We start from the raw sequence: 20663 nt of genomic DNA, 5'->3' as shown, positions 1-20663 counted from the left end.
ATTATGACCATGTAATATTTCAGTTTTTCTTGTTTAATAAATTTGCAAAAATGTCAACATTTCTGTTTTTTTCCTGTCAAGATGGGGTGCAGAGTGTACATTCATGAGGGAAAAAATGAACTTTTTTGAATTTACCAAATGGCTATAATGAAAGAAAGAGTGAAAAATGTAAAGGAGTCTGAATACTTTCCGTACTGTATATAAAAACGTATTTGATGGTAAAAAAAATAATGCTTTATTTTTTGTCTACATTTTATCTTTCTTGTAAGTCATATAGTTTTACAATTAGTTTTACCATATAGTAATTTTTGCCAACATCTTTTAGTAATATCCCCCATCCTGTTCCTGTTCTTGAAGTAATGTACCCATCCTGGTCCAAATTCTGTAATAATGTACCCATTCTTGTCCCCATCCTGTAGTAATCTGCCCCATCCTTGTTCCCATTCTGTAGTAATGTGCCCATCCTGTAGTAATGTGCCCCATCCTTGTTCCCATCCTGTAGTAATGTGCCCATCCTGTAGTAATGTGCCCCATCCTTGCCCCCTTTTAGAAATGCGCCCCATCCTTGCCCCCATCCTCTAGTAATGTGCCCCAGTTTTGTCCCCTAATGTGATCCATCCTTGTCCCAATCCTGTAGCAATGTGCCTATCTTGTAGTAATGTGCCCCCTCCTGTAGTAATGTGCCCAATCTTGCAACCTTTTTACTAATGTGCCCCATCCTTGTCTCCATCCTGCAGTAATGTGTCCAATTCTGGTAGTAATGTCTTCATTACTGATCCTCTTCTTGTAGCAATGTCACATCCTGGTCCCCTATTGTGCCATTCTTCACACACACACACACACACACACACACACACACACAGACACACACACACAGACACACACACACACACGCTAGCAATGTCCCAACCTGGTATCCCTATTGTGTCATTCTACACACACACCAACGTTCCATCCTGGTCCCCTATTGCTACATTATACACACACACACACACACACACACACACACACACTGACACACACACACACACTAGCAATGTCCCATCCTGGTCCCCTATTGTGCCATTCTACACACACACAGACACACCCACCCACAAAACATTCTGCTCATCTGTCCTCTATTCCCTCGGTGTTCTCTACCCTGCTCTTTGGGGCCCGCAAGCATGAACCCCCCTTGACAATCACAGCCACTGTCAGCGCTTGTTATAAAATTCAGATGAATGTTTTGCTGCTTGTCTCTGATTGGCCAGTGGCTGCCATTGGAGTAGTGCATATCAGGAAAAAACTGTGGAGGAAGAAAGCGCAAAATAGGGTCTTATCTGGTGGACAAGAGATTAAAATGTAAAGAGACAGGTACTCACCTGTTTCAGTTGTGACAGGCACAACTCCTCTGCGAGCATTTAGGCAGAAAGTGCATATGGTGGTCAGCTGCAGCCCCGATGGGAAGGTAGATCACAAGATGTATGAGAAAAACGGGTTTGATGCTGCGCTAAAAACCACAACTCCAGGGGATTTGATGAAATCCTTTTCTTTATTTGCACGGGTCAACGCGTTTCGAAGGCACAGCCGCCTTCTTCATCAGGACAATACAAAGCAAAAAAGAACAGCATAACACATGTTGCTGTACACAGTGAGATATATAGTAATGAACAAGCAACAGGAATGACGTCAGAAGACCAGTGACTAATCGCCACGTGGAGTTCTCAGAGTAGAGAAAAAAAAAGGCGGGTGTAACTGTGAGATGAGAAAAAAGGAAAAAAAAAAAAAAGGGGAAAAAAAGGGAGGGTGTAACCAGTATTGGTCTCAAAGGTGCTGGAAAAATACATTGATAACATTAAATTAATGAAAATAAATTGTGAAAAATATATATATGCACATGTATGTATATCTGCAAAAAAATACACATGCATAAAAAGCTGCAAAGATATGAATTTATATAAATAAAAATGAATTAATAAGAAATATATGAAAAATGTACAGTGAACACATGAAGGTATCTGATATATCCATATTCTTCTTCAAAAAGGAGTGATAACTGTTAGATAAAAATATTGTTTAAGGGGTTTAATTTATTAGATTCATTAAAGTAACCGATAAAGTATATTTGGTGCAGGACTATTGTGGTTGAACAAGTGTGGAGAACCCTTATCTAGATCGAGGTGAAGAAAGTTCAAACAAGACCGTGGGAAAAAAAGATACTGAGCATGTGTGAGCTGACCCAGCTCATTATCACAGGGACCCGCTCGCAAGGGTAATGTGCGGACAGAGCGTGGGAAAAAGGAAAAAACACATGTGTAAAAGGAAAAAATAAACGCAGCAAAGGGAAGGATTAAGAAATATGCCTGCGAAGGCTAAAGATAGGGAAAAAGGGGGGGGGAGGAGGAAGAGAAGGTCCTACATTGAATCAACTGTAGGAAACCAGTTGAGATGTGTTCGTAAAATGGTAGGACATGTCCTGCAGAAATGTGGCCGACAATAGTAAAATGAGCACGGGGAGCTATGAAGGTGGCAATGCAAACCTCAAATTTAGAATAATGACATATATGTCTACATAAAAATATATCATATAAAAATATAAATATATATAAATATATCATATAAAATGATTTCATCCTTAAAGAAAACACACTAAAATGTGGAATAAAAGGGGGGGGCAAAAATATGGAAACAACTTACATAAAAACTATATATATATCCATGTGCACATAAATATCGTGTATCCGCATGTGCTCCTATATGCTAATTTCGGCATATAGTAGTGAAAAATGATAAAAATATTATTATTATTATAAAATTCAGGCGATGAAAAATATATATATATGGATAATGAAACATGTAAAACATGAATACATATATATACATATAAAAACATACAAAAACGCATAAATGTATAAAAATATAAAAATATAAAAATTGATGTTAGGTTAAATTAATAACGAAAATTAATAAAAGAGGTCCGTAAGTTCATTGAGGCCATGGGGTTTCAAAGTATCAAGTTTATGAATCCAGAATGTTTCTTTTTTACTAAGTAGTTCCATTCTGTTGGGTGTATCCGGTGGAATTTGTTCAATGGGGGTGATCTTAAAGCACATTGCTTTATTATGAAACACGGCACAATGCCTTGACAGGCCATGCAACATGAACCCTATCTTGACATTATGCCTGTGAGAATTCAACCTACAGTGTAAGGGCTGGCAAGTCCTCCCCACATATTGTTTGCCGCAAATACAATCTATCACATAGATAACATAATTGGACTGGCAGGATAAATGGTCCTTAATGGGAAAATTCTCAGTCCCTTTAAACGAACTGAAGGATGACCTGTTGGGACAGATGCTTCTGCAGCATAGGCAGTTCTTTGTATTACATCTGAAGGATCCCGAAGGGGAAATAACAATTTCCCCTTTCTGTACTTTTTTCAGTCTACTTGGAGCAATGATGTTTTTTATAGTCGGGGCTCTCCTAAAAGTAATACCAGGATGGATTGGCAGAACTTTTTTGAGGATGGGGTCATTCAGAAGTACCGCCCAGTGATTACAGAGAATCTTTTTGATATTGAGGTTGTCGCTGCTAAAGGTGGTGATAAAGTTAAAAGCGAAAAAACTCGCTGGCTGATCTCTGGAATCTGGCATTTTATCCAATTGCAGGGATTTTTTGGAAGCGAGTAGATCATTCTGTTCAAGCAATTTGGTGGTATTATAAGCTTTATTCAGTAAATAATTGGGATATTTCTTTTCAAGAAAGCGGTTTCTCAAGATATCTACTTGGGCTTTAAACTCTAACCCAGAGGTGCAATTTCTCCTTATCCTCTTATACTGGTTTACGGGTATATTCTGCAGCCATTTATTATAATGTTCACTGCTGTAATCAATATAACTGTTGGCATCAACCTGCTTGAAAAAAGTTTTTGTACATATTTTCTTGTCCTGATGGTAGATAGTCAGATCCAAGAAATGAATCATGTTCTCATCAATAGTAGGTGCAAACTCTAAACCCCATACGTTATTTTTCAAGGAGCTCAGAAATAGGTCAATATCACCGAGCTCCTTATCCCATATAAGGAACAAGTCGTCTATAAATCTTTTATAGACGACTATGCCTTTAACGAAGTCACCATCCTGTATATGTAGAATTTCAAACAGTCCCATGAAGAGGTTTGCATAAGAGCAAGCTGCTTTGGACCCCATCGCCGTACCAAGCCGCTGATGGTATAACTGCTCAGAGAAGGTGAAATAATTATTTTTCAATATAAAACCCATAGCCTCTATAAGGAAATCTTTCTGTAAGGCAGGGAACCTATCATCATCTTTGAGAAAATATGCAAAGCTAAAAAGCCCCAAATCATGGGCTATATTAGAATATAAAGAGGCCACATCTACAGTGACAAATAAGTAAGAGCACTTCCAGGGTATGTCCCTAATGATGTCTATGAGATGTGAAGAATCCCTAAGGTGGCTACTAAGCTTCAGAACTTGCGGTTGCATTAGCTGATCGACGTATGCCGCTAAATTTGCTGTCAAAGAGTTGATGCCCGAAATTATGGGGCGACCTGGGGGATTACAGGGGTTTTTATGCAGTTTGGGTAGATGATAAAAAAATGCTACATTATGATTATTATTCTGCAGGAATTTTTTCTCAGATGAATCCAGTATATTTTTATCAACAGCCCTCTGTATCAGGTTTTTATATGCTAATACCGCATGCTCATAATCATCCCATTCAACAATATGATAATAGGTGGGATCGGATAATATCCTTAGCGCTTCCTTGACATAGTCACCCCTGTCCTGGATGACTATGCCCCCCCCTTTGTCGGCAGATCTAATTACAATGTCTTTATTTTCCTTCAGATTTTTTAGTGCTAGTCTCTCTCTTTTATTCAGATTGTGTTGTAACACTTTTTTTGTGTTCATGAGTTTTTTAAGGTCAGTCAGAACCAAATCGCTAAGGTTTTAATGTGGTGCCCTTTACTGCTCGTCGGGTAAAACCTAGATTTGGGTTTTACACTGGCGTGGAAAAATGGGGGATCTACCCGTGGGGTGGATACATCAGTATTGGAAATTGGCAAAACATTACTATTTAATAAAAAATGTCTTTTCAATGTCAATTTTCTGATATAATTTTGTACATCTAAAAACACTTCAAAATCTTTCGATCTTTGGGAGGGACAAAAAGAAAGTCCCTTGCGTAATACTGAGGTTTCCCATTCATCCAGATGATAATTAGAGAGATTGAAAATATTATTGGTGGTTTCTGTAGATTTTAGTTTTAATTTTAAATTAGCCTGATCTCTTTTTTGCTGGAGCCGGCATCCTGCTCGGACTCCTCTAGTGTGTTTTTTCGTTTTTTTGTTGTTACAGATTTTGGAATGAGGAAATCCGTTATAAGACTCTCCTTGTTGGTTCTGGCTGGGGGTAAAAAAGGAACCAGTGGTGAGATTTTCAGCGTGTTATCAATGGTTACAATTTTATTGGTAGGGGGATTTTGAGATGAAAGGGCTGGAAAGCTCTGTACACCCGATATATCTGGCATCCCCGGTGATGATGGTAAATCTTCATAAGTGGAGAAGCTTAATAAATCAGTAAATTCATTACTTTGAGTGTCCAAGTTATTCTGCTCTGATTTATTAGCACATTGCAGATCAAAGAGATCTCTCTCTTTTCTGATCTTTTCAATTTGTAATCTGATCCTTGCCAGATGTTTTCGTGTCTCTTTGAGATCATTAACAGAGGAGTCATCATGCGAAACACTGGTGCTATTAGCATCGCTGGTGACAGATAGGGAAGATGCGATAGTATTAACACACTGAGGAACAGTAGCACGTGTAAATACTTCATCTGCCAACTGATCAATCGTGTCTGGAATTTTTTTGTATGATTTAATATTAGCAGTATGATTTTGGACACCAGGTAAGGGGGGGTACCATGGTTTTGTGAGGGTCAGATCCCTTGGTTGGGTGTGATTTGGAAGGCTTGCGGTATTTACTATTAAAATAATTTTTCCCATTTGTGGAACTATACCTCCTAGAAACGGAACCTCTGTCATTATCAGAAGGGTTAGAAAGTGCCTCTGTATGTGTAGACATACTCTACACATACAGAGGCACTTTCTAACCCTTCTGATAATTGATGTTAGGTTAAATTAATAACGAAAATTAATAAAAGAGGTCCGTAAGTTCATTGAGGCCATGGGGTTTCAAAGTATCAAGTTTATGAATCCAGAATGTTTCTTTTTTACTAAGTAGTTCCATTCTGTTGGGTGTATCCGGTGGAATTTGTTCAATGGGGGTGATCTTAAAGCACATTGCTTTATTATGAAACACGGCACAATGCCTTGACAGGCCATGCAACATGAACCCTATCTTGACATTATGCCTGTGAGAATTCAACCTACAGTGTAAGGGCTGGCAAGTCCTCCCCACATATTGTTTGCCGCAAATACAATCTATCACATAGATAACATAATTGGACTGGCAGGATAAATGGTCCTTAATGGGAAAATTCTCAGTCCCTTTAAACGAACTGAAGGATGACCTGTTGTGACAGATGCTTCTGCAGCATAGGCAGTTCTTTGTATTACATCTGAAGGATCCCGAAGGGGAAATAACAATTTCCCCTTTCTGTACTTTTTTCAGTCTACTTGGAGCAATGATGTTTTTTATAGTCGGGGCTCTCCTAAAAGTAATACCAGGATGGATTGGCAGAACTTTTTTGAGGATGGGGTCATTCAGAAGTACCGCCCAGTGATTACAGAGAATCTTTTTGATATTGAGGTTGTCGCTGCTAAAGGTGGTGATAAAGTTAAAAGCGAAAAAACTCGCTGGCTGATCTCTGGAATCTGGCATTTTATCCAATTGCAGGGATTTTTTGGAAGCGAGTAGATCATTCTGTTCAAGCAATTTGGTGGTATTATAAGCTTTATTCAGTAAATAATTGGGATATTTCTTTTCAAGAAAGCGGTTTCTCAAGATATCTACTTGGGCTTTAAACTCTAACCCAGAGGTGCAATTTCTCCTTATCCTCTTATACTGGTTTACGGGTATATTCTGCAGCCATTTATTATAATGTTCACTGCTGTAATCAATATAACTGTTGGCATCAACCTGCTTGAAAAAAGTTTTTGTACATATTTTCTTGTCCTGATGGTAGATAGTCAGATCCAAGAAATTAATCATGTTCTCATCAATAGTAGGTGCAAACTCTAAACCCCATACGTTATTTTTCAAGGAGCTCAGAAATAGGTCAATATCACCGAGCTCCTTATCCCATATAAGGAACAAGTCGTCTATAAATCTTTTATAGACGACTATGCCTTTAACGAAGTCACCATCCTGTATATGTAGAATTTCAAACAGTCCCATGAAGAGGTTTGCATAAGAGCAAGCTGCTTTGGACCCCATCGCCGTACCAAGCCGCTGATGGTATAACTGCTCAGAGAAGGTGAAATAATTATTTTTCAATATAAAACCCATAGCCTCTATAAGGAAATCTTTCTGTAAGGCAGGGAACCTATCATCATCTTTGAGAAAATATGCAAAGCTAAAAAGCCCCAAATCATGGGCTATATTAGAATATAAAGAGGCCACATCTACAGTGACAAATAAGTAAGAGCACTTCCAGGGTATGTCCCTAATGATGTCTATGAGATGTGAAGAATCCCTAAGGTGGCTACTAAGCTTCAGAACTTGCGGTTGCATTAGCTGATCGACGTATGCCGCTAAATTTGCTGTCAAAGAGTTGATGTGTATGTGTAGAGTATGTGTAGACATACTCTACACATACAGAGGCACTTTCTAACCCTTCTGATAATGACAGAGGTTCCGTTTCTGGGAGGTATAGTTCCACAAATGGGAAAAATTATTTTAATAGTAAATACCGCAAGCCTTCCAAATCACACCCAACCAAGGGATCTGACCCTCACAAAACCATGGTACCCCCCTTACCTGGTGTCCAAAATCATACTGCTAATATTAAATCATACAAAAAAATTCCAGACACGATTGATCAGTTGGCAGATGAAGTATTTACACGTGCTACTGTTCCTCAGTGTGTTAATACTATCGCATCTTCCCTATCTGTCACCAGCGATGCTAATAGCACCAGTGTTTCGCATGATGACTCCTCTGTTAAAGATCTCAAAGAGACACGAGAACATCTGGCAAGGATCAGATTACAAATTGAAAAGATCAGAAAAGAGAGAGATCTCTTTGATCTGCAATGTGCTAATAAATCAGAGCAGAATAACTTGGACACTCAAAGTAATGAATTTACTGATTTATTAAACTTCTCCACTTATGAAGATTTACCATCATCACCGGGGATGCCAGATATATCGGGTGTACAGAGCTTTCCAGCCCTTTCATCTCAAAATCCCCCTACCAATAAAATTGTAACCATTGATAACACGCTGAAAATCTCACCACTGGTTCCTTTTTTACCCCCAGCCAGAACCAACAAGGAGAGTCTTATAACGGATTTCCTCATTCCAAAATCTGTAACAACAAAAAAACGAAAAAACACACTAGAGGAGTCCGAGCAGGATGCCGACTCCAGCAAAAAAGAGATCAGGCTAATTTAAAATTAAAACTAAAACCTACAGAAACCACCAATAATATTTTCAATCTCTCTAGTTATCATCTGGATGAATGGGAAACCTCAGTATTACGCAAGGGACTTTCTTTTTGTCCCTCCCAAAGAGCGAAAGATTTTGAATTGTTTTTAGATGTACAAAATTATATCAGAAAATTGACATTGAAAAGACATTTTTTATTAAATAGTAATGTTTTGCCAATTTCCAATACTGATGTATCCACCCCACGGGTAGATCCCCCATTTTTCCACGCCAGTGTAAAACCCAAATCTAGGTTTTACCCGACGAGCAGTAAAGGGCACCACATTAAAACCTTTAGCGATTTGGTTCTGACTGACCTTAAAAAACTCATGAACACAAAAAAAGTGTTACAACACAATCTGAATAAAAGAGAGAGACTAGCACTAAAAAATCTGAAGGAAAATAAAGACATTGTAATTAGATCTGCCGACAAAGGGGGGGGCATAGTCATCCAGGACAGGGGTGACTATGTCAAGGAAGCGCTAAGGATATTATCCGATCCCACCTATTATCATATTGTTGAATGGGATGATTATGAGCATGCGGTATTAGCATATAAAAACCTGATACAGAGGGCTATTGATAAAAATATACTGGATTCATCTGAGAAAAAATTCCTGCAGAATAATAATCATAATGTAGCATTTTTTTATCATCTACCCAAACTGCATAAAAACCCCTGTAATCCCCCAGGTCGCCCCATAATTTCGGGCATCAACTCTTTGACAGCAAATTTAGCGGCATACGTCGATCAGCTAATGCAACCGCAAGTTCTGAAGCTTAGTAGCCACCTTAGGGATTCTTCACATCTCATAGACATCATTAGGGACATACCCTGGAAGTGCTCTTACTTATTTGTCACTGTAGATGTGGCCTCTTTATATTCTAATATAGCCCATGATTTGGGGCTTTTTAGCTTTGCATATTTTCTCAAAGATGATGATAGGTTCCCTGCCTTACAGAAAGATTTCCTTATAGAGGCTATGGGTTTTATATTGAAAAATAATTATTTCACCTTCTCTGAGCAGTTATACCATCAGCGGCTTGGTACGGCGATGGGGTCCAAAGCAGCTTGCTCTTATGCAAACCTCTTCATGGGACTGTTTGAAATTCTACATATACAGGATGGTGACTTCGTTAAAGGCATAGTCGTCTATAAAAGATTTATAGACGACTTGTTCCTTATATGGGATAAGGAGCTCGGTGATATTGACCTATTTCTGAGCTCCTTGAAAAATAACGTATGGGGTTTAGAGTTTGCACCTACTATTGATGAGAACATGATTAATTTCTTGGATCTGACTATCTACCATCAGGACAAGAAAATATGTACAAAAATTTTTTTCAAGCAGGTTGATGCCAACAGTTATATTGATTACAGCAGTGAACATTATAATAAATGGCTGCAGAATATACCCGTAAACCAGTATAAGAGGATAAGGAGAAATTGCACCTCTGGGTTAGAGTTTAAAGCCCAAGTAGATATCTTGAGAAACCGCTTTCTTGAAAAGAAATATCCCAATTATTTACTGAATAAAGCTTATAATACCACCAAATTGCTTGAACAGAATGATCTACTCGCTTCCAAAAAATCCCTGCAATTGGATAAAATGCCAGATTCCAGAGATCAGCCAGCGAGTTTTTTCGCTTTTAACTTTATCACCACCTTTAGCAGCGACAACCTCAATATCAAAAAGATTCTCTGTAATCACTGGGCGGTACTTCTGAATGACCCCATCCTCAAAAAAGTTCTGCCAATCCATCCTGGTATTACTTTTAGGAGAGCCCCGACTATAAAAAACATCATTGCTCCAAGTAGACTGGAGCAATGTTATTTCCCCTTCGGGATCCTTCAGATGTAATACAAAGAACTGCCTATGCTGCAGAAGCATCTGTCACAACAGGACATCCTTCAGTTCGTTTAAAGGGACTGAGAATTTTCCCATTAAGGACCATTTATCCTGCCAGTCCAATTATGTTATCTATGTGATAGATTGTATTTGCGGCAAACAATATGTGGGGAGGACTTGCCAGCCCTTACACTGTAGGTTGAATTCTCACAGGCATAATGTCAAGATAGGGTTCATGTTGCATGGCCTGTCAAGGCATTGTGCCGTGTTTCATAATAAAGCAATGTGCTTTAAGATCACCCCCATTGAACAAATTCCACCGGATACACCCAACAGAATGGAACTACTTAGTAAAAAAGAAACATTCTGGATTCATAAACTTGATACTTTGAAACCCCATGGCCTCAATGAACTTACGGACCTCTTTTATTAATTTTCGTTATTAATTTAACCTAACATCAATTTTTATATTTTTATACATTTATGCGTTTTTGTATGTATTTATATGTATATATATGTATTCATGTTCTACATGTTTCATTATCCATATATATATATTTTTCATCGCCCGAATTTTATAATAATAATAATATTTTTATCATTTTTCACTACTATATGCCGAAATTAGCATATAGGAGCACATGCGGATACACGATATTTATGTGCACATGGATATATATATAGTTTTTATGTAAGTTGTTTCCATATTTTTGCCCCCCCTTTTATTCCACATTTTAGTGTGTTTTCTTTAAGGATGAAATCATTTTATATGATATATTTATATATTTATATTTTTATATGATATATTTTTATGTAGACATATATGTCATTATTCTAAATTTGAGGTTTGCATTGCCACCTTCATAGCTCCCCGTGCTCATTTTACTATTGTCGGCCACATTTCTGCAGGACATGTCCTACCATTTTACGAACACATCTCAACTGGTTTCCTACAGTTGATTCAATGTAGGACCTTCTCTTCCTCTTCCCCCCCCCTTTTTCCCTATCTTTAGCCTTCGCAGGCATATTTCTTAATCCTTCCCTTTGCTGCGTTTATTTTTTCCTTTTACACATGTGTTTTTTCCTTTTTCCCACGCTCTGTCCGCACATTACCCTTGCAAGCGGGTCCCTGTGATAATGAGCTGGGTCAGCTCACGCATGCTCAGTATCTTTTTTTCCCACGGTCTTGTTTGAACTTTCTTCACCTCGATCTAGATAAGGGTTCTCCACACTTGTTCAACCACAATAGTCCTGCACCAAATATACTTTATCGGTCACTTTAATGAATCTAATAAATTAAACCCCTTAAACAATATTTTTATCTAACAGTTATCACTCCTTTTTGAAGAAGAATATGGATATATCAGATACCTTCATGTGTTCACTGTACACTTTTCATATATTTCTTATTAATTCATTTTTATTTATATAAATTCATATCTTTGCAGCTTTTTATGCATGTGTATTTTTTTGCAGATATACATACATGTGCATATATATATTTTTCACAATTTATTTTCATTAATTTAATGTTATCAATGTATTTTTCCAGCACCTTTGAGACCAATACTGGTTACACCCTCCCTTTTTTTCCCCCTTTTTTTTTTTTTTTTCCTTTTTTCTCATCTCACAGTTACACCCGCCTTTTTTTTTCTCTACTCTGAGAACTCCACGTGGCGATTAGTCACTGGTCTTCTGACGTCATTCCTGTTGCTTGTTCATTACTATATATCTCACTGTGTGCAGCAACATGTGTTATGCTGTTCTTTTTTGCTTTGTATTGTCCTGATGAAGAAGGCGGCTGTGCCTTCGAAACGCGTTGACCCGTGCAAATAAAGAAAAGGATTTCATCAAATCCCCTGGAGTTGTGGTTTTTAGCGCAGCATCAAACCCGTTTTTCTCATACATCTTGTGATCTATTGGAGTAGTGCAGAAAGAGCTTCACTCAGCGCAGTGCCAGTAAAACGTTCATCTGAAATAAAGCAGTGATGGTTGCAGCCCCTAAACCGGCCACGATCATCAAGAGGAATACGTGCCTGCAGGCTGCAAGAAGCAGCCTGAGCGGCTGTATATGGCGTGCAGGTGTGTTTGAGACCTCTGCTGTAGAGTAACACTATATCTAACTGCGGGTTAAGAGCAATATTCAATATTGCGGGTTCCTTTTCAATTTATATCTGCAGCGGCCTCGAAAAGTAACCCACTGTAAATTATATCTCTGTTCCAACAAATATAGATTGAGCCATCAATTTAATATGAACGTGAATTGGTTAAATTACATATGGAAATCTAGGTAATTTACAAAACACAACATACTTACTGGTACATTTCTGTACATCAACATAATCAGGGTTTGGGGGAATTTCCATTGCAATGTTTTCTCTGGGGGGGAGAATTATAAAGCAAGATTATTAAGAATATTGCTGAGCTCATATTTAGCAAAGTAAAAAGCTATAACATTTTTATTTTTTTAACTTTTTTACAATCCAAACAATGTTAAAAATATCCACAAGGAAGTACTAAATTAAAATTCTCATCCCAAAAAAATTGTACAAATTTGTGAGAATAATATTTAAAAAATAAAACAAAACAAAAAAACCACAACCCAATATTGTCATGGCACACGTGGCCACATATTAGTTCTCTGAGACCTGTAATTTTTTTTATATACCACAATATATAATATTGTGATACAGTATATATTGCAATTTACAGAATAAGTGTTCAAATAATTGCAGGTTCAAGTCCCCTCAAAGTTAAAAAAAATACAAAAGGTCAAATTCAAACTATTTTTCCATATTAAAAATAAATAAAAATAGTATAAAGTGAGCATTTTTTCCCATATCTGTAAAGGTCATAGTTCTATGGGCAACTAACAAAGAGAGACAAGGGAGACACACATCAGATACTGTACATCAGAGGCAAGGAACAATATCAAAGGTTTGGGACAGTTTCATTAGGCTGCTTTCACACATCCGTTTTTTTCTGTGCGGCACACTCCAGCGCTTTGGAGAAAAAACGCAACCGTTTTTTTTTGCCGCCGGTTGCGTTTTTTTTTGCATAGACTTTCATTAGTGCCGGATTGTGCCGCATAGGCTTGCGTTCGGTCCGGTTTTTGCCGTTTGCGGCAGATTTAGCCGATGCGGCGGCCAGATGGAAGGTTGCCTGGTGCGTTTTTTTGTCCGGCAAAAAAAAAACGCATTGCGCCGCATCCGGCCAATGCAGCGCAATTTGCAATGCATGCCTATGGACGCCGCATGCAGCGTCCTGCGGCAAACACTGCATCCGGCCGCCGCATGCGTTTTTTTCCACTACGCATGCTCAGTAGCGTACCACAAGTGGCAAAAACCAGACGGGCCGCATGTCAAAAACTTATGCAAAGGATGCGGTATTGTCGCCGCATCCGTTGCATAGGTTTTAGAGCCAGATTGGCCGGCTCTGCTAGAACCGGATGTGTGAAAGCAGCCTTAGACACTCCCAATGCCCAGGCCCTGATGCACAGGCTACTCTGACAAGGAGGGAAAAGTTTTGGAAGATGGTGAAGGAGTACCAAGCTGACCATACCACCATCTTCCGTGATTCCTCTTTGCTGTACAACTCTTCAGTATCTAAGTTGGACATGTGATATGAACTGTCCCTCTGCACCTTTGAGGTGCTGGCCTGTCCTGCCACTAGCGTTTTATCACATTGTTTTTAGTGCTGCTGGGGGCATAATAACTGACAGGTGCATCCTCCTGTCAAGTGACAATGCTGAGAGGCTGACTCTTATCAAAATGAACAAGGACTGGATTGACCCAGATTTCTCAATCCTACTGGATGACAGCAGCCAAACATCAAGTCAACAAAAATGTTTTTTTTGTGTTGCATTCCCATGCACCCCTTCCCACCCAAACAAGGGTCTTCTTGTTATTCTCTTGTCTCATGTCGCCCTCCTTTCCTCCACTATATCAAGATGGTCATGATGTGACCCTCACTCTTATGTGGTTCCCAACAAGTTTGATACCCAGCCATGATAAAACCTGACAGCTGGGGGCTGGTATTCTCAGGTTGGGGAGACCCATGCTTATTGGACCTAAAAATGGTAGCCTGCAGCTGCCCAGAACTGTCGCATCCATTAGATGCAACATTCCAGCACTTTACCAGGCTGTTCCCGTTGCCCTGGTGTGGTGGCAATCGGAGTAATAAGGGGTTAATGTCAGCTCACAGCTGCCACTAAGTCCTAGATTAGTACTGGGAGGCATCTATGAGACCCCAAAATATAATCTGTAAGTGAAAGTAAATAAACACAACATTTAAAAAATCATTTATTTGAAATTGAATATATAAAAACACCCTCTTTCACCCCTTTATTAACCCCCACTGCAGTTCCGATGCAATTCACAAGAGGTCCCATGATGATTCCAGCTCTGCTACACCTGAATTCACAGCGAATGTCATAGAACATGACCACCCGCTGCGTGCTTCAGGCAGTGACTGAGTGAGCGGCACGATCAGCTGTGACATCACTCAGGTGATTTGCCATCACAGCTGGAGGTTCCCATGGCCCTCCACCTGTGTCCGAATTTTCACTTTGTTATTCTGCAGCATTTTTATTGACTGTAAAAGTCCGGATCCACGTGGTTTCAAAGATATCCAGGTGCTGAACCCGGATCCGGGATTCCGGTTGCACGATCCGGATCCGGCACTGGGGAAAATAATTGAAAAATAAAGAAAAACAGAAATAAAACAGCTTTTCATACTTACCGAGTCTCGGTGTCATGGCGGCACACTGCTTCAGGGTCGCGCATTCACTTCCTGTACTGTGCATTGTATACACACAGCTTTCCGTGTTTTCCCCACCCACTGGCCATCCTCTCATCTGTGATTGGTTGCAGGCAGATGCACCCCCAGCCTGTGACAGTATCTGCCTGCCGTGCAGTCATCGCAGCTCAATCATTGTATGCACAGCCAGCGGTCGTGCTCTATGGCTGCTGGCTGTGTTATGTAGCAGATCTGAAGTGGCGTGGTACATCGTGTGGATTACGTCGGACCTGCAGGGTGTTGGGGGTTAATAAAGAGGTCAAGTAGGGTGTGTGTTTTGTACTTTATTCCAAATAAAGGATTTTTCTCTGTGTTATTTACAGGTTAGTGTCATGCAGGTATCTAATAGACGCCTGTGCTATCACTAACCTAGGGTTTAGTAGCAGCTGTGCACTGCTATTAATTCCTTATTACCCCGATTGGCACCGCTCCAGGCCAACGGGAAGAGGCGGTAAAGCACCGGGATTGTCACATCTAATAGATGTGGCATTATCGGGTGGCTGCGAGCTGATAATACCAACCCCCACCTGGTTTTATCTTGGCTGGGTATCAAAATTAAGGGGATCGTACATTGAGGTGTGAAGATCTCTATTAACTTTAATTAGTATGCGTGTGAACGTGCCTCCTGTAGGTGTGACAGCGGACATGACAGGGACAGGTGTCATGGAGATGGGAAGTAGGTTTAAGGGCGCAGCCTAAAACTTCTTGGATGTGATTTTGAGTACTTTGAGGGTTGCCGTTTTCAGAATGGTGTCCCTTTTGAGGTATTTTCTGTCACCTAGGCCTCTAAAGGTCACTTCAAACGTGATGTGGTCCCTAAAAAAATGGTTTTGTAAATTTTGCTGAAAAAATGTGAAATTCTTAATGAAGTTTGAACCCCCAACTGAACTTCCTAACCCCCCCAAAAATGTTTAAAAAATTGTGCTGTTGTAAACTATACATGTGGGAAATGTAATTTATTAACTATTTTGTGTGACATAACTCTCTGGTTTAAAGGCATAAAAATTGAAAATTGCAAAATTTTTATCAAATTTCCAATTTTTTTACAAATAAAAGCAAAAAATATTGTTCTAAATTTACCACTATCATGAAGTACAATATGTCATGGAAACCAGTCTTAGAATCACCGGGATCTGTTGAAGTGTTCTAGAGTTATAACTTGTCAAAGTGACAGTGGTCAGAATTCTAAAATTCAAAAATTTGGCCCGGTCATTAAGTACAAAATTGGCTTCATCCTTAAGGGGTTAAACAACTTACTCATCATGTCTGAATTTAGTTTCCATGATTACATTTTTTGCATAGTTGGTGACTATTTCAGCTCATAGTGGATCAAACAATAAAATCGTCTATTTTCTAAATACAGCTATTTACTACTTGGAAAATATTATATTTTTGCTGTTTCTTGTTTTCTAATGGACTTATGACCAGGCAAATGTTTTTATGTTTAATATGTATGCACATTATTTTTTCTATATTTTTCCAATAATTTAACATTTAGAGAGTTGAGGGGATTTTCATATATATAAAAAAAATTATACTAATTAACTACATCTATCCTCCTGCATTTATTGGTGTACTTATTAGGTTTGGATTGTTTGTGTTACTATTTTTAGTAATCTGTCAGGAGGTCTGGGAAAACCCAGAATGGAAGCACCAACGTCAGCAAATTTACATCCAGTATATTTGGGTCATCAATACCCTAATCTGTATACTTCTCAAGTTACTGTAAGTTAAGAATAATATAAATATATATATATATACATATATATATATATATATATATATATATATATATATATATATATATATATATATATATATATGTGTATATATATATATATATATATATATATATATATATATACGGGATATATATATATATATATATATATATATATATACACACTGTATATTAAAAAACACATCTGTACCTTTTAAATAGGATGTTTTCAAGTGGATTTAGAAATGAGAGATTCCTATTAAAGTACTGGAGGAAGGATAATGATCCACAGCTCAGAGAATCTGGTTTGTAGCAGTAAAATATTTCATGGTTTCCATATTCACAAATGTTTTTATCAGAGTCCAGCTGGAATCCACATTCACTTTTGACTTGTTGACCTCCATTCACAAAGGTTCCTATGAAGTACACAAGACCATAGTCCTTGTTCCTTGCTCTCCATAGAGCTGCAACTGCTTCACTTGGGTGGTAGAGTGCAATAGAAATATAAACTCTCCCCTCCCAAAACAAGGTGAAATAGACATGATAAGTTCCATTATTGAAATCTACAACTTTTCCAGATGCCGCTGCCTTGAGATTAGGTGTGGAGATCCTTACTTTCATGAAGTCTCCTCCATAAGATTTCCTGTTACTTAAATTGTCAAGCATGTCAACTTGGACAATAATGGTGTCTCCAACACAGTATTTCTGCTTGGGATGGATTATGGAGGCTCTGCTTCTACTGGCATTCGATGTTTTGTCAAGATCATTCAAAGTAAGGTTTGGAATTAGGGTGGATATCATATAGAACATTTCCGCACTTTTAAGTTCATCTTCTGATGAGGTTGAGGTGACCACTGAAAGGTGATTTACTTGATGCCTTCCAGGTTTTTTATGTTGAGTACATGTGGTTTTAAGCTGAAAAAAAAAAGGATTTTGGCGTTATCAGAGAAATCACATGTGATATAAGTATATATATATATATATATATATATTCAAAAAAATTGCCAATTACTGAATATTGGAGCACTGTACAAATTGTAAGGAATGATAGAACACAAATACAAATCAATTGGAAATTACTAAATGTAATTGAAATTGTGCCCTGTTACCATCAAATTCAGTAATATGGTTATTGCTTCTAGTGCTTGTAGCGCCCCTTAGACTGGTCGCTACAGGGTATTGTATTTTATGTATTCTATAATGTCCTTCCATCCTGGGCAGGAAGAGGTTAAGGTCTGGTACGTTTCGTTTTTACATCACACAGCCTTGCAAACACAGACAGCAGGTGCCTCACATAGAGACAAGGGGAATTTCCGGTGACCATAAAAACGGGCTGGAACATTCCTCAGGTGGGGTCATGAGCAGGAGTGAGTTACAAACAGACAGTTTAGTTTCACTTTACCTCAGAGCAGCTTGAGAGACCAGACAGAGAGGACGCACAGTGAACAGCTGTCTGTGGGAGCTCCCTCTCAGGGAGGAAGAGCAGCAGAACAACAAGGTCTAGACCGGATCCAGGTGGGTACTGGATTCTGCCAGTTAGGAGGTTCCCGGTCCATTAGCCAGCAGAGACTTGGAATGGGAGAGGTGGCCAACCGGGAAGGAGTTGAGAGCCTGGGACCGGTAGTCGTGGGGCATGGAGGAGAAGAGGATTACTGAGGTGAGGATTTCATTGCCCCCTTGAAGCAGCACAGCTTTGGGTGGCAGAGTAGCGGGTTCCAATTAAACCAGGGACAAGGAGAGGACAGCCACACAAGAGCTAAAAAGGAGAAAGCCCACAGACTGCCCAACCAGACTTTGACCTCTGCCCTGCCTGGGATCAACCAGAGCCCATCATAATAAGGACTAGCATCCTGGGTGTGACACAAAGACCTTTGAGTAAAAGATCTGAAACCTGCAACCCAGTGACTCTGACTCTGTTTGTCATCGCCTTGCGCTCCGGCGATTCCCAGTTCCCCGTTCTCCCTCCTGGGGGCTGCTCCGCCTGTGGGAAGTGATATCATTCTGGCTGCTCCCCAACATCTTCCCCGGCGAGGTACCCTGCAGCAGTGGCCTTATCCCTGGCTGCATACCACAGGTGGCATAGTCGACATCATCCGTTCCACCCTGGGAGGAAAGGTCATTGGAAGGGTCCGCAGTGGAGGAGGCCGGGACCCCAGTCACCACCATAACCGGTGACATCCTCTCCAGGAACAATTGTTGCTTGCCCCGTTTACTGTGCACCACGGGTAAACTGAATCGGGCCAGGCCACAACGTCTGCAAACCACTGGCCCGGCGACGGGTATACAAGATTCGGATTGAAGCTCCTAACTTGGGTCCTGTGGAGTGTCACATGCTCATAGCAAAATGAGTTGTAGCAAAGTAACTTTTCCATTTCTAATGTGCACTGCAGTAATTTACCAGGCAGCAACAATGTTGTGTGGGTTGACATATATGACCACTGCACACAACTACTGGTGCATAAGTGACATATTGACCTTACTGATGAAGCCATTGATTGACAAAAGTGGTCACTTGCTGAGATATGGCCATAATTAAATCGTTGGCTGAACACTCAGACATTGTAACTGTCCAGGAGACCATATCGCCAAATTAAACGAGACATTGATGGTCCAGAAAAAAACTCTACTTAAAGAGTATCTGTTAGCAGGTTTTTGCTGTTTAATCTGAGAATAGCATAATGTAGGGGCAGAGAGTCTGAGTTCAGGGATGTATCACTTACGCTATGTGTTGTCATTTCAATACAATCAGTGTTTTATCAACAAGACATTATCACTAGTAGACTACATGTCTTATGGAGACAAGTCAGGCTAATCTGTGTACTCCACCGCAACCACTCATTGTCAGCTTACTGAAAATTTACAGTATGCAGGAGGCTGAAAGTGAGGGATATACACAGCTCAGAAGTCTGAGGGGTACTTTACACATTGCGACATCGCTAGCATCGGCTAGCGATGTCGAGCGCGATAGTCCCCGCCCCCGTCGCACATGCGATATCTTGTGATTGCTGCCGTAGTGAACATTATCGCTATGGCAGTGTCACACGAACATACCTAGTCGTCGACGTCGCGGTGACCGCCGAACAATCCCTCCTTCAAGGGGGAGGTGCATTCGGCGTCACCGCGACGTCACCGTGACGTCACTAAGCGGCCGGCCAATAGAAGCGGAGGGGCGGAGATAAGCGGGACGTAACATCCCGCCCACCTCCTTCCTTCCGCATTGACGGTGGACACAGGTTAGGAGATGTTTGTCGTTCCTGCGGCTTCACACACAGCGATGTGTGGTGCTGCAGGAACGACAAACAACATCGTATCTGCAGCAGGAGCGACATTATGAAAATGAACGACGTGACACAGATCAGCGATTTTTGACTGTTTTGCCCTCGTTCATCGTCGCTCCTAGGATTTACTCATTGCGATGTCGCTACCGGCGCCGGATGTGCGTCACAACAACCGTGACCCCGACGATATTTCGGTAGCGATGTCGCAACGTGTAAAGTACCCCTTAGTTCTGCTGCATCTACATCAGACAAAGCAGGGATTCCATCAAAGCTGCACAAGCAGTCTAGTGAATGATACATCTCTGGTATTAGGGTCTACATTACGCTGCTCTCAGATTCCATAGCAAAAACCTGGTGACAGGTTCCCTTTAATGCAAATCCCAAAAAGTGACTTTATTACAATCTATT

General features: G+C 39.8%; 1 protein-coding gene across 1 annotated transcript in view; it reads right to left on the bottom strand.

The window, feature by feature from the left end:
• The window catches only part of LOC142311634 (NXPE family member 4-like), a 125418-nt gene that overhangs the window by 25950 nt on the left and 78805 nt on the right, over nt 1-20663 (bottom strand). Inside the window, exons 3-4 of the mRNA XM_075350200.1 lie at nt 17189-17892; nt 12778-12839 (exon numbers count right to left, since the gene is read on the bottom strand). Coding sequence (XP_075206315.1) covers nt 12778-12839; nt 17189-17892 — 766 coding nt within the window. The remainder of the gene's footprint in view (nt 1-12777; nt 12840-17188; nt 17893-20663) is intronic.

Source organism: Anomaloglossus baeobatrachus, chromosome 5 (genome assembly GCF_048569485.1).
Source record: "Anomaloglossus baeobatrachus isolate aAnoBae1 chromosome 5, aAnoBae1.hap1, whole genome shotgun sequence".
In the NCBI taxonomy this organism is placed as follows: domain Eukaryota; kingdom Metazoa; phylum Chordata; class Amphibia; order Anura; family Aromobatidae; genus Anomaloglossus; species Anomaloglossus baeobatrachus.
The sequence above is the reverse complement of the archived record's forward strand: the minus strand, read 5'-3'. Positions and strand labels throughout refer to the sequence as shown.